The following is a 12,238-nucleotide window of genomic DNA, read 5'->3' on the forward strand; positions in this document are numbered from 1 at the left end:
ATACTATTATTATTATTATCTATTTCCTTAAATACCTCTTAAAGTGAATAAATTATATCTAAATTAATATTTAAAATTATATAAAAGATAATTTATAATGAGTAAATTTATATAATATTTATTTTAATTAAATATGAAAGATGTATATTACTTAACCATTTGACAAAATTAAAAGATTATATATAACTCAATATTTAAATTAACACTAAGGAGTATTCATAATGAAGAAATTTATGTAATATTTATTTAAATAAGATATGAAAGATGTATAATTAGGTAGACTCGTTTTGATCAACGCTTCAAATTATACAAAGACGCAACAGACTATCCAAAACTAGTGTATGAGCCTCAGTGTCCTGGCAGTGTTGGTGCTGCTGAGCCACAACACTACAGGACCACACAAAGCCCGAGCACCACGCTAACACCTCACTCACACTAACATGGTGACAGATGATGAACTCTCCAGGTAATATTATCTCTTTCACCAAAGTTACTAGGGCCGTTTTGGTGTTACTATATGGTTAAACTTCTCTTCAACCTCCACTATGGTGTCTAAAGTCAGCCATCTCTATTGTTATATATATACTGTATATATTTTTACGGGAATAACAATAACTTGTACCTGGAGGTTAAGTGTTAGAATATTTTATTATGTATACTGTGTATTACTGTGACTATATGTTGTGTGGATAAACGGTAAATTTGCATTAGTTAACACAACTCTGTTAGAAAGTCAAAACTATATTTTTCTATTGTATTTTTGTGTGTTGATTGGTTTTGACCTTCATTTCCGTCGGAAATTTCCTGGTTTTTTTTTTGTTATCGGGGGTTTTGGGTGGGGCGTTTTCCAACAAAAATCATGGCCAAGCGAATACAAAATACACAAAAAATACTAGAAAAACAGGCACATAAACTGAACCTTTTTGGGGATGGGGTGACCTAACCTAACCAAAATAACCTCACCTAACTCACCATATGATGGAACCACTTATTTCTTACCTTGCTAGCTTGGTTATGGTTCGTTGTCGGATTTACCACAATGCCACATAATAATAATAATAATTAACAGTTTATTGAAAAAGTTCTGCAGCCCGAAGGCTGAAAATATACATTGGACATAAATGACTTATTACATACATTGGTGGTTTAAGGAAAGCCTTCATTAGAGAAAGGTAAAGGAACATACAGTGAACATACAGATTAATGTTTACAGTGGAGGTCACGTAGATCATGTGCACTGAGGTGTTGAACACCAAACACGTAGTGTAGTAACTCCCTCACAGATGGTGCTAGGAGGGACCTCACGTGGTGTAGTAGTTCCCTCACAGATGATGTTATGAGGGACCTCACGTGGTGTAGTAATTCCCTCACAGATGGTGTTATGAGGGACCTCACGTGGTGTAGTAATTCCCTCACAGATGGTGTTATGAGGGGCATCACTTGGTGTATGAATTGCCTCACAGATGGTGTTATGAGGGACCTCACATGGTGTAGTAGTTCCCTCACAGATGGTGTTATGAGGGGCATCACTTGGTGTAGTAATTCCCTCATAGATGGTGTTATGAGGGACCTCACGTGGTGTAGTAATTCCCTCACAGATGGTGTTATGAGGGGCATCACTTGGTGTATGAATTGCCTCACAGATGGTGTTATGAGGGGCATCACGTGGTGTAGTAGTTCCCTCACAGATGGTGTTATGAGGGACCTCACATGGTGTAGTAGTTCCCTCACAGATGGTGTTATGAGGGGCATCACTTGGTGTAGTAGTTCCCTCACAGATGGTGTTATGAGGGACCTCACATGGTGTAGTAGTTCCCTCACAGATGGTGTTATGAGGGGCATCACGTGGTGTAGTAGTTCCCTCACAGATGGTGTTATGAGGGGCCTGACATGGTGTAGTAGTTCCCTCACAGATGGTGTTATGAGGGACCTCACATGGTGTAGTAGTTCCCTCACAGATGGTGTTATGAGGGGCATCACTTGGTGTATGAATTGCCTCACAGATGGTGTTATGAGGGGCATCACTTGGTGTATGAATTGCCTCACAGATGGTGTTATGAGGGACCTCACGTGGTGTAGTAGTTCCCTCACAGATGGTGTTATGAGGGACCTCACGTGGTGTAGTAGTTCCCTCACAGATGGTGTTATGAGGGGCATCACTTGGTGTATGAATTGCCTCACAGATGGTGTTATGAGGGACCTCACGTGGTGTAGTAGTTCCCTTATAGATGGTGTTATGAGGGACCTCACGTGGTGTAGTAGTTCCCTCACAGATGGTGTTATGAGGGGCATCACGTGGTGTAGTAGTTCCCTCACAGATGGTGTTATGAGGGGGCATCACTTGGTGTATGAATTGCCTCGCAGGTGGTGTTATGAGGGACCTCACGTGGTGTATGAATTGCCTCACAGATGGTGTTATGAGGGACCTCATGTGGTGTAGTAGTTCCCTCACAGATGGTGTTATGAGGGGCATCACTTGGTGTATGAATTGCCTCGCAGGTGGTGTTATGAGGGACCTCACGTGGTGTATGAATTGCCTCACAGATGGTGTTATGAGGGGCATCACTTGGTGTATGAATTGCCTCACAGATGGTGTTATGAGGGACCTCACGTGGTGTAGTAGTTCCCTTATAGATGGTGTTATGAGGGACCTCACGTGGTGTAGTAGTTCCCTCACATATGGTGTTATGAGGGAACTGATGTGGTGTAGTAATTCCCTCACAGATGGTGTTATATGAGTGAGGTGTGGTCCCAGGCCTTCCTATCGTAGACGGATTAACACATCGCTGGTTGTTGCTGGGTCTCACAGGCAGTTATCACTGGGTACCTGGGACCTCAGTGTGTGAAGGTTAACTGTCTCGTGTGTTATGGCTCGGCTGTTACTGTTGAGTTGCACTGTTCACCTCTGTTCAACACTGGTTCCGTTCCTTTCCTAAATGAAATTGTAACTTCTGGCGAGAACTTGTTGATATTCCGATGGGGAGGAGGGTTCAGGGGAGGGAGTTGGTATGGGCCAACTTAACAGTTGACCTGGCTGCTCCCAGAGGAGTGCCAGGTACCTCTTGACCCTTGGGTGGTCTTGACGATATATGCACTCGTTCTTACACTTAGGACACTTAACTGATGTCGGGAGAACACCATGAAATCTAATAAATGCTATAGCTTGTTAGTTTTTTCCCCAAAACTCTCAATCAGCTCCACATAATTGAAGTGACACCCATCACAGACTTCCATGGTCGGAAATAAATTTGAATTTTGAAATATGAGAAACCCAAAATCACAATCGAATCTGACCGGGCAAAAAAATACCACGAATTAAACCACAATTCATTTTGATTGGTGGAAAAAAAACGCCTTTGATTGGCCGCGTGACGTGTATGGGAACGCATGCGAGTGACAATTTATGAAGGGAACAGGCAGAGTGGGAGGTGAGGTAGGGGATAATGGTGGAAGATTAATGGAATAAAATAGATAAAGATTTGGCAAGTGTTATCTCCGTTATTATACGTTTGCGATGGTAATGTAATAGAAGAAAATTATCTTAAAATTATCTTTTTCGAATATGATAATAGATTTGGGGGTAGGAAAGTTGTGTGAACTAATACAAAAACTGTACTGCATAAACCTCATCGAGTGAGGTAATTATCGGGCATAATACTCCATTGATTCTGAATTTGGTAATAATATAGGACAAACCCGCAAGCGAAATTGATTGAAAGCAATTATATAAACGTCTGATTTTCATTGTTATATTATAGTGGACACTGTTGTAGTTTGTGGAAATATATTAAAAAATGAATATTATAAAAATAAACGCTATTTAACATTAGTGGGTATGGAGAACAAACAAACCTACCTAACCTTACCTAACTTCTCCGGTATATTAAACAAAGAACTTACTATGACATGGTGAAATTTGAAGCATTTTCTGGACGTGAGATGATACGGCCACATTGGCAGTATGCAGCCCTGGCGGGTTAGTCCTATTATATATTAACCACCAATTATTGGTACAGCATGTGTTATCATATACAGTAATAAGTCTCTGTATTAAGCCTCCATTAATCTTCACTCAATAAATTCAATTCAGGGTAAATTTATAATAGTGAACCGTTCTCTCTTTGGGTATTAGAAATATGGGTAAAAATCCAACCTAACCTAATCAGGGAGGTCTACTTGATAAGGTTAGGTTAGATAGAATGGCGCACTAATATAAAGTGACCAAATAATTATTATAATGTTGAACGTAAAAACAACAATAATAATAATAATTATTATTATTATTTTTATAATAACTAATAACAATAATGTACTTACAATAATAATAATGTTTTTAATGGAATTTCAACATAATTTGTATTATTATAGAAGGTAATGGTTGTATTATAATTTTATTTTGACCTTTTCCTCATCACCAAACAATGTCCAAGAGCCATACCTTAACCTAACCAAACACTGTGTTATGTGTGTAATGAAACCGAGTTTGCCAGTACATAACTAAGTTCTTATAACTGTCCTACAGCAATACTGTACAATAGTATTTGAAACAAATCGATACAACAAAATTTGATTAAAGAATACTGAAACACAGATGGAACATTTAGGCAGAATGATAGTACAGTACAGAAATTCTTTATCCATAAAGCATTACATCCCTTATATATACATTAGTACATGAGAACAATATACCAGTACTGTACTGTACAGTAAACTCTCAGCACCCACCAGTACTGTACTGTACAGTAAACTCCCAGCACCCACCAGTACTGTACTGTACAGTAAACTCTCAGCACCCACCAGTACTGTACTGTATAGTAAACTCCCAGCACCCACCAGTACTGTACTGTACAGTAAACTCTCAGCACCCACCAGTACTGTACTGTACAGTAAACTCTCAGCACCCACCAGTACTGTACTGTACAGTAAACTCTCAGCACCCACCAGTACTGTACTGTACAGTAAACTCTCAGCACCCACCAGTACTGTACTGTACAGTAAACTCTCAGCACCCACCAGTACTGTACTGTACAGTAAACTCTCAGCACCCACCAGTACTGTACTGTACAGTAAACTCTCAGCACCCACCAGTACTGTACTGTACTGTACAGTAAACTCAGCACCCACTATACTGTACTGTACAGTAAAACTCTCAGCACCCACCAGTACTCTGTACTGAAGCAGTAAACTTCTCAGCACCCACCAGTACTGTATCACTACTGTAGGTAAACTCAGTACTCCACCAGTACTGTACTGTACAGTAAACTCTCAGCACCCACCTGTAGTACTGTACTGTACAGTAAACTCCCCAGCACTCCACCAGTACTGTACTGTACAAACCTCAGCACTCCACCAGTACTGGTATCACTGTATAGTAAACTCCCAGTACTGTACTGTACAGTAAACCCCAGCACCCACCAGCATTGCACTGTACAGTAAACCAGCACCCACCAGTACTGTACTGTACAGTAAACTCCCAGCACCCACCAGTACTCACTGTACAGTAACCTCAGCACCCACCAGTACTGTACTGTACTGTACAGTAAACTCTCAGCACCCACCAGTACTGTACTGTACAGTAAACTCTCAGCACCCACCAGTACTGTACTGTACAGTAAACTCTCAGCACCCACCAGTACTGTACTGTACAGTAAACTCTCAGCACCCACCAGTACTGTACTCTAAACTCTTAGATGCCTGCGTCAGCACCTACCATCTTCTCATGTTGTAAAAATAAAATTAGAAAAGGAAAAACAAAATTTGTAACTTGGTATTTAGTTTGTGTAAATCAAAACCTGGGATAGTAAAATGTGTAGCCACAGGTTTTCATGTAACTTGATCATTGTAAATTGTGTACTGTACCTTACACAGAGGTGCAATAACTGTACATACACAACACCACTGTGGTTGAGACTGGCATCATAACTGTACATCATAACAAACATTTACAGAAGGGTGAGCTCCACTGTTAAGCGGCAGTGGTCACACCAGCCTGGTCCATCAGTATTGGTGGATTTGGGAGGGTTTTGCTACTCCGCCTTCACTGGACAGTTACCAGTGGATGCTGAAAAGTAATGAGAAACTTTAGTATCCTTCCCTATTAAAATAAAAAAAAAAAATTTTCAGGTACATGATAATAATAATAAATGTACTGGTATGCCAAATTAATATTTAGAAATACAAATCTATTGTTAAGCATTAATTTATCGGGCAACACTCACTTAACCGTTGATGATAAACAACACCCACAGTGGCCAGCTTGTGTTGTGCTACAAACATTTTATCATGGAGCAACACATTTCTTAGTCTTAAGAGACAGTACTGTACTTGGTTTGCTTTAGTAAGTTAGGCAGGAAGATATTTTGGTGTCAAATTACTCATAGTTACTGTGGCTGAATTGTTAAAAAAATTATATAAAGTAAGACCTTCATGGGGTGGACTATATGGCTAGTCCAACTTATATGCTGCCCTTAATTTCAACCACCATTTTGCTGAAAAAAATCTCATCCAAAAATAAAATGAAAGTTAATAATATTTATTTAGTGTGTGCAGGAAAGTCTCCCATAACGACTGTTCTACTGGTAATGACGATTCATATTTGAGACCCTGGTTAATTTAGGACCCAATTTAATTTACGCCTTTATTTTCTTCGTATTTATGACGAAAATAGAATAAAAAAAATCATATAAATAATAATTAAATCCCTATGGGTATTATACAAAAAAATATAAAAAATAAACCCACCTTGCGCACGGAGGCTGCTGGGCTTGTGAGTGGTGACGCCAGCATCCCTAGTATAAACACTCGCAGCTTGGCGGGCCCTTTGTTTTCACACATCTGAACAGGAGAAAAACTTTCTCAGGTTTCTTACAGCATTTTTGTGTCCCTATTCAACATGAGCAAGAGAACAAGTGATAGTAGTGTTGTTTCAAAAGCTAATAGAAAGTGTCTAAGCTTAGCCGAGAAACTAGATGTGTTAAAACGATATGAAAAAGGTGAGAGGTCTGTGGATATTATAGGAGCAAGCAATGAACATATTTTCTGAAGTGGATCCATTAACAGAACAAAGCATTAAAATTTAAATAAATGCAAATGACCTCTACATAAAGATGTATAATAAGAAAATAAAGCAGCTGTGTAAGGTTCTTTCAAGAGCCTTATTATTCGAAGGCCTAAACCATCAACTTCAGCTACACCATCAAATTCAGCATCATAAGCAGCTTCAACAACAACTTTTTCAGCAACAGTTTTATGGAAAGCTACAGCTTCAGCCAGAGTTGAACCTGATGACTTCTTCATATGAGTAAAAACTCGCACTATATTCATTGTCTGCCCTTATGTTTTAGACTTTACCACCATTGTTGAGTAAAATTTTTGTTTTACATTCGTAAATATTATTTTAAACATATATGAACAGTAAATAAGTGTTGCTTTCATATTCGTATGTTGAGAAATGACGATATGTTTTCACATGTACGCACTTACTGTTTATACGTTGGCGTTCCCAATCGTCTCGATTTATTTCTCTACCATTAATGGTTAGCTACTTCTATTGTTCCATTTATTAACATTAAATAACATTACTTAAAACATACATACAGGTATTAAATTTTTTACATTAAGTTCACTACAGGTACAACCAGGGTCTTATTTTCTTCAGTTTCTTATGTAGAACCATCGTCACGGGTGTAAACACTAACGAAAACAATGCCGTCTTGTCTCCTCTTGTGTGTTTTAATATTCTATGTATTATTAATAAATTGTATTGTTCATTTCACAGATATAAACATTAATTCAATCAAATACATGTTCAGCAATAAACAATAATGAATCTTTTGTACATATTTTTAATAAGATAAATGATGCGGTTTCCTTAAAAACGCACATATATGTTGGCGTTCTCAATCCATCTCGCTTTTTTTCTTTGCCATTAGTGGTTAGCTACTTCTATTGTTCCATTTACAGGTACAGTGGTCCCTCGGTTAACGAGCACAATCCGTTCCAGCAGGTTGCTCGTTAACCGAAACCATTGTTTCAATGGGTTTTTGGGTAATTGGTTCCAGCTCACCGAAAATTGCCTAAATTCAACAAAAATGGTAGAAAAGTTCACTTACTTTGAGGTGTGTATGTAGAAGGCTCCTGGATGATGATGATGATGATGTGCATTTGAAGTGGGAGGTGGAGGAGGAGAAGGGAGAAGAGAAGGAAGTGGAGGTGGAGGAGAAGCATTTTACTGCTTCTTGGAAGGTGAGTCACCTTCCATGAAAATGTCAGGAACCTCTGGACTGACAGATTCTCCACCATGAACATCCTCTCTCTTCTTGAAGTGGAAGGCTGAGGGATAGCATCTTGTTCCCTCTGCCTTTTACTGAAGAAAGTGTCAATTGTGGTCTGTGGGGCATCTGTCCTCCTCACCATTAACTTATGTTTAAAGGAGACCACTGAGTCCTCAACATGACACAAAGTTAGTTTAGTTTTTTCCACATCTGGGTGCTTTGAAGCCAGTTCCCTGAACTTCTCCCAGTAGTAAATCACATCTTTCAACTGTTTAGCTGACATACGGTCATCACTTTCAATTTCCTCCTCACCACTGTCAGCCTCTACCTGTAACATCTCATCCAGTTGCTTCAAGTCATCAGGAGTAAGTTCCTCCTCATGAGACATCACAAGCTCTTCCACATCCTCCTCCTCCACTTCAAGGCCCAATGACTAACCAATGGACACACTCTCCTGGTCCAACTCTGTTTCTTCCTCAAATCCCTCAAAATCATGGACTACTGATGGCCACAGTGCTTTCCATAAAGAATTGAGGGATCTACTGGAGACTTCTTGCCATGATGACACAATCAATTTTACAGCCTCCAGGATGTTGAATTGTGTCTTCCAGAACTGTTTCAGTGTTAGTTCAGGATCAGTGGAAGTTGCCTGATGACACCTAAACATTTTCTTCATGTACAACTTCTTGAAGTTGCTGATCACATTCTGGTCCATTGGCTGTATGATTGATGTAGTGTTTGGAGGCAAAAACAACACTTTCACAAAGTCAAATTGATACTCCAAATTGCTGGCAAGGTCAGGGTCATGACCAGGAGCATTATCCATGAGGAGAAGAGCCTTTAAAGGGAGTTTATTGGTGGTTAGGTAGCTCTTGACAGAAGGGCAAAACACATCAACAGCCCATTCATTAAAGAGCTGTCTTGTCACTCATGCCTTACGGTTGGACTTCCAATAAACTCCAAGCTTTGTTCTTACCACTTTCTGTTGCTTGAACACCCTGGGGTTTTCAGAGTGGTAGACAAGCATAGACTTCAGTCGGAAATGCCCTGAAGCATTGGCACCAAGCAATAGAGTGAGACGGTCTTTCATGGGTTTATGCCCAGGTAAAGAGGCTTCATCTCTGGTGATGAATGTTCTTTTGGGCATCTTTTTCCAGAACAGCACAGTTTTGTCCACATTAAACACTTGCTGTGGAAGATAATTTTCTTCTTCCATCAGTTCTTTAAATTCATCTAAAAACTTTGCTGCCCCTTCCTTATCAGCACTCGCAGCATCACCATGCCTAACACTGAAAATGTCGCTTCTTTTCTTAAATTTTTCGAACCAGCCTTTGCTGGCCCGAAAATCTTCAAATTCTGTGCCTGAAGAACCAGGTTGATCTGTCTTTAAATGTTCGTAAATCTCCCTGGCTCTTTCACAAATGAATTCAGTAGAAACTGAATCACCTTTCATCTGTTTTTCCCTAATCCAGATGATAAGTAACCTCTCAGTTTCTGTGATTAGGGATCTACTTTTAAACACTTGTAGATTTGTCTCTCACTTTCACTTCTTTAAATTTGTCTTTCTGTGCAAGAATTGTCGACACAGTTGATGTCGACATGCCATATTCTTTGCATAGTGCATTTGTTCTAATGCCTTGTCATGTTTTTTTATAATTTCCTGCTTGGTTTGGATTGAAATAGCTTTTCTTGATCTCTTAGGCTCCATGCTGGATTCAAACAATGTCATCACGTGTTTTTCAAAGTTAAACTTGTTGTAAATAAAGAATATTTTCTTTAAAATAACACTGCATTGCGCTATATATTGTCAATATGTAAAATAAATTTCAAAACGACCAATAATTTGCTTGGAAACACAGAAAAAAAGCGTTTAGTTGAGTCTCAAGCAAGATGTTACCTCCAGTGAAAACAGAGAGAGACTAACGCCTGTTTGCTGTGTTAAGAGGCTGGATGCCTCGCATTAAACTAGTCACTTTACCTTCAATTATGTTCAATAATTGTTAAAATGACTAAAAAAATGAATATTAAACATTTAAAATTATTGAATAGTATAAACTTCTTGATATATACTAAAATAGTAAGGAATTTAAGCCCTAGAGCCGATTTATGTATTGGCGGACTAATACTACAGATGGTTGACCGGCCAGTGCAAGCGAAAACATGTTGAGGTCGGCTCGTAAGAAACTCGTTAACCGAGGGGTTGCTCGTTAACCGAATTTAAGAATCTTATGGGAGGCAGCTTGTTAACCGAAATCTCGTTAACCGAGGGACCACTGCATTAACATTAAATGACGTTACTTAAACCATACATATTCATTTTTTTTTATTAATTTTACTACAGGTACAACCAGGGTCTTATTTTCTTCAGTTTCTTATGTAGAACTATCGTCCCGGACTCCTGGGTTTAAACACTAATGTAAACAATGGCGTCCCATCTCCTCTTGTGTGACCATATTATTATTCATTTATATTATATAAGGTGCATTCAGCAACATTATTTAAAGAATGTAGTTTGCAATTTTCATTAATTGTATTGTTTTGGGGGGAAAAGAGAGTAAAAAGCCACACAAAAGATATAAAAAGGTCACACTTGGGAACACATCTCATAATTATTGCTTTATTTTATTGGTAATTAATGATTCGCAATACAATGATTCACCTTACACTGCAATATTGGGGGACACACTACCGTCATTAATCGAGGCTTTACTGTACTTACATTGTAGCAGATGAATCCTGATGACCTTTGAGTAATATCTCTGTTAGCTGGAATTCCCCTTAACTGGAACTCTCTTATAGCCGGAATTGAAATTTTATCGGAAAATCATTCCCAAATCTAGAATTTTCTGGAAAATTCTAGCTTTGGGAATGATTTTCTGGACAATTTTCCCGATACCCGGAAAATTCTGGGGGTGGGGGATTTTTTCGGCTTTCTGAGATGAAATAATGCATCATTCTGGAATGTTCCTGGGATGAGGGATTTTTTTGGGCTTTGAGAGAATCTTCTCGATACCCAGAAATACCTTACTATCTCCTTCCCAGATTGTTCCGGCTAATGGGGATATCACTGTATTTAGTTTATATTTATCTGTACAGTTACACTTAAATCAAGCATTTATTTCTTGTTGTAATCAGTCAGAATTGAGGATGTGAGGTGACAGGTCAGGGGTTACCACCAATTCTGACTGAGGTGTTGGGTGAATGATGGCAAACCCACAGACCCTAGGCCGCAGTGTTTCTCAAACTGGGGGTCACGGCAATATTTTAGTGGGGCCATGGCGGGCTAGTGTAAGTAGTATATGTTTGGAGAAAATGTGGAAATTCCGATTCAACTTTTTTTTTTTACTTGGCCGTGTTAGGGGAGAAGTATTTTATTGTTATTATTTTATTTTTTGTCATTGTGTGTAATCATAATACCCGTACGGTACAGTTTACACAGTATGGTGCAGCGGCTAGTTTTTCATTTCCAACGGATTCGCTCAGATTGCACGATTCTAGTTCCTGTCAGCAGGGTGAAGGGCACTGGACTGGGTCACTGATCTCACATGTTCTTTACATGTTTGTGTGTCATCGCTTCACAAGTGGTGATCAGACCGAATGTTCTCAGTCTGGTTCAAGATATCATTAGGAAAATATGTGAGTGGACTGTATGTGTGATTGCATAGGCATTTTATGTATGTTTACATACAGTATGTATGTACAGTAAAGCCTCTGATAACACCGGTTCAACCAACAATTTTTCATATTTAAGACCCTAGTTAATTTAGGACCCAATTAAATTTACGTCCTTATTTCATTCGTGTTTACGACGAAAATATAATAGAAATAAAATAATATTTTCATATAAATAATAACTAAATCCTGATATGTATTATAAAAAAATACTGTAAAAAAAAAGATCGCCTTGTGCAAAGAAGCTGCCTGGCTAATGAGTGGTAATGCGCATCACCAGTAAACAACAGTCG

At 38.8% G+C, this 12,238-nt stretch overlaps 1 protein-coding gene across 3 annotated transcripts in view; it reads left to right on the forward strand.

Annotated features, from left to right (window-relative positions):
* Window positions 1-349: 349 nt before the first annotated feature.
* LOC121860893 overlaps window positions 350-12,238 on the forward strand; it is a 45,321-nt gene continuing 33,432 nt past the window's right edge. For 2 of the 3 annotated variants that reach the window (XR_006087942.1, XM_042358254.1), the window contains exon 1: window positions 352-466. Coding sequence is in view for 1 of the 3 variants with exons in the window: in XM_042358254.1 (XP_042214188.1) it covers window positions 441-466 (26 nt within the window). In the remaining 2 variants the exon portion in view is untranslated. Of the gene's footprint in view, window positions 467-12,238 lie in introns of all 3 variants that reach the window. The other variant, XR_006087943.1, reaches the window with a different exon arrangement.

Source organism: Homarus americanus, unplaced genomic scaffold (genome assembly GCF_018991925.1).
Source record: "Homarus americanus isolate GMGI-L3 unplaced genomic scaffold, GMGI_Hamer_2.0 scaffold52806, whole genome shotgun sequence".
NCBI lineage: Eukaryota > Metazoa > Arthropoda > Malacostraca > Decapoda > Nephropidae > Homarus > Homarus americanus.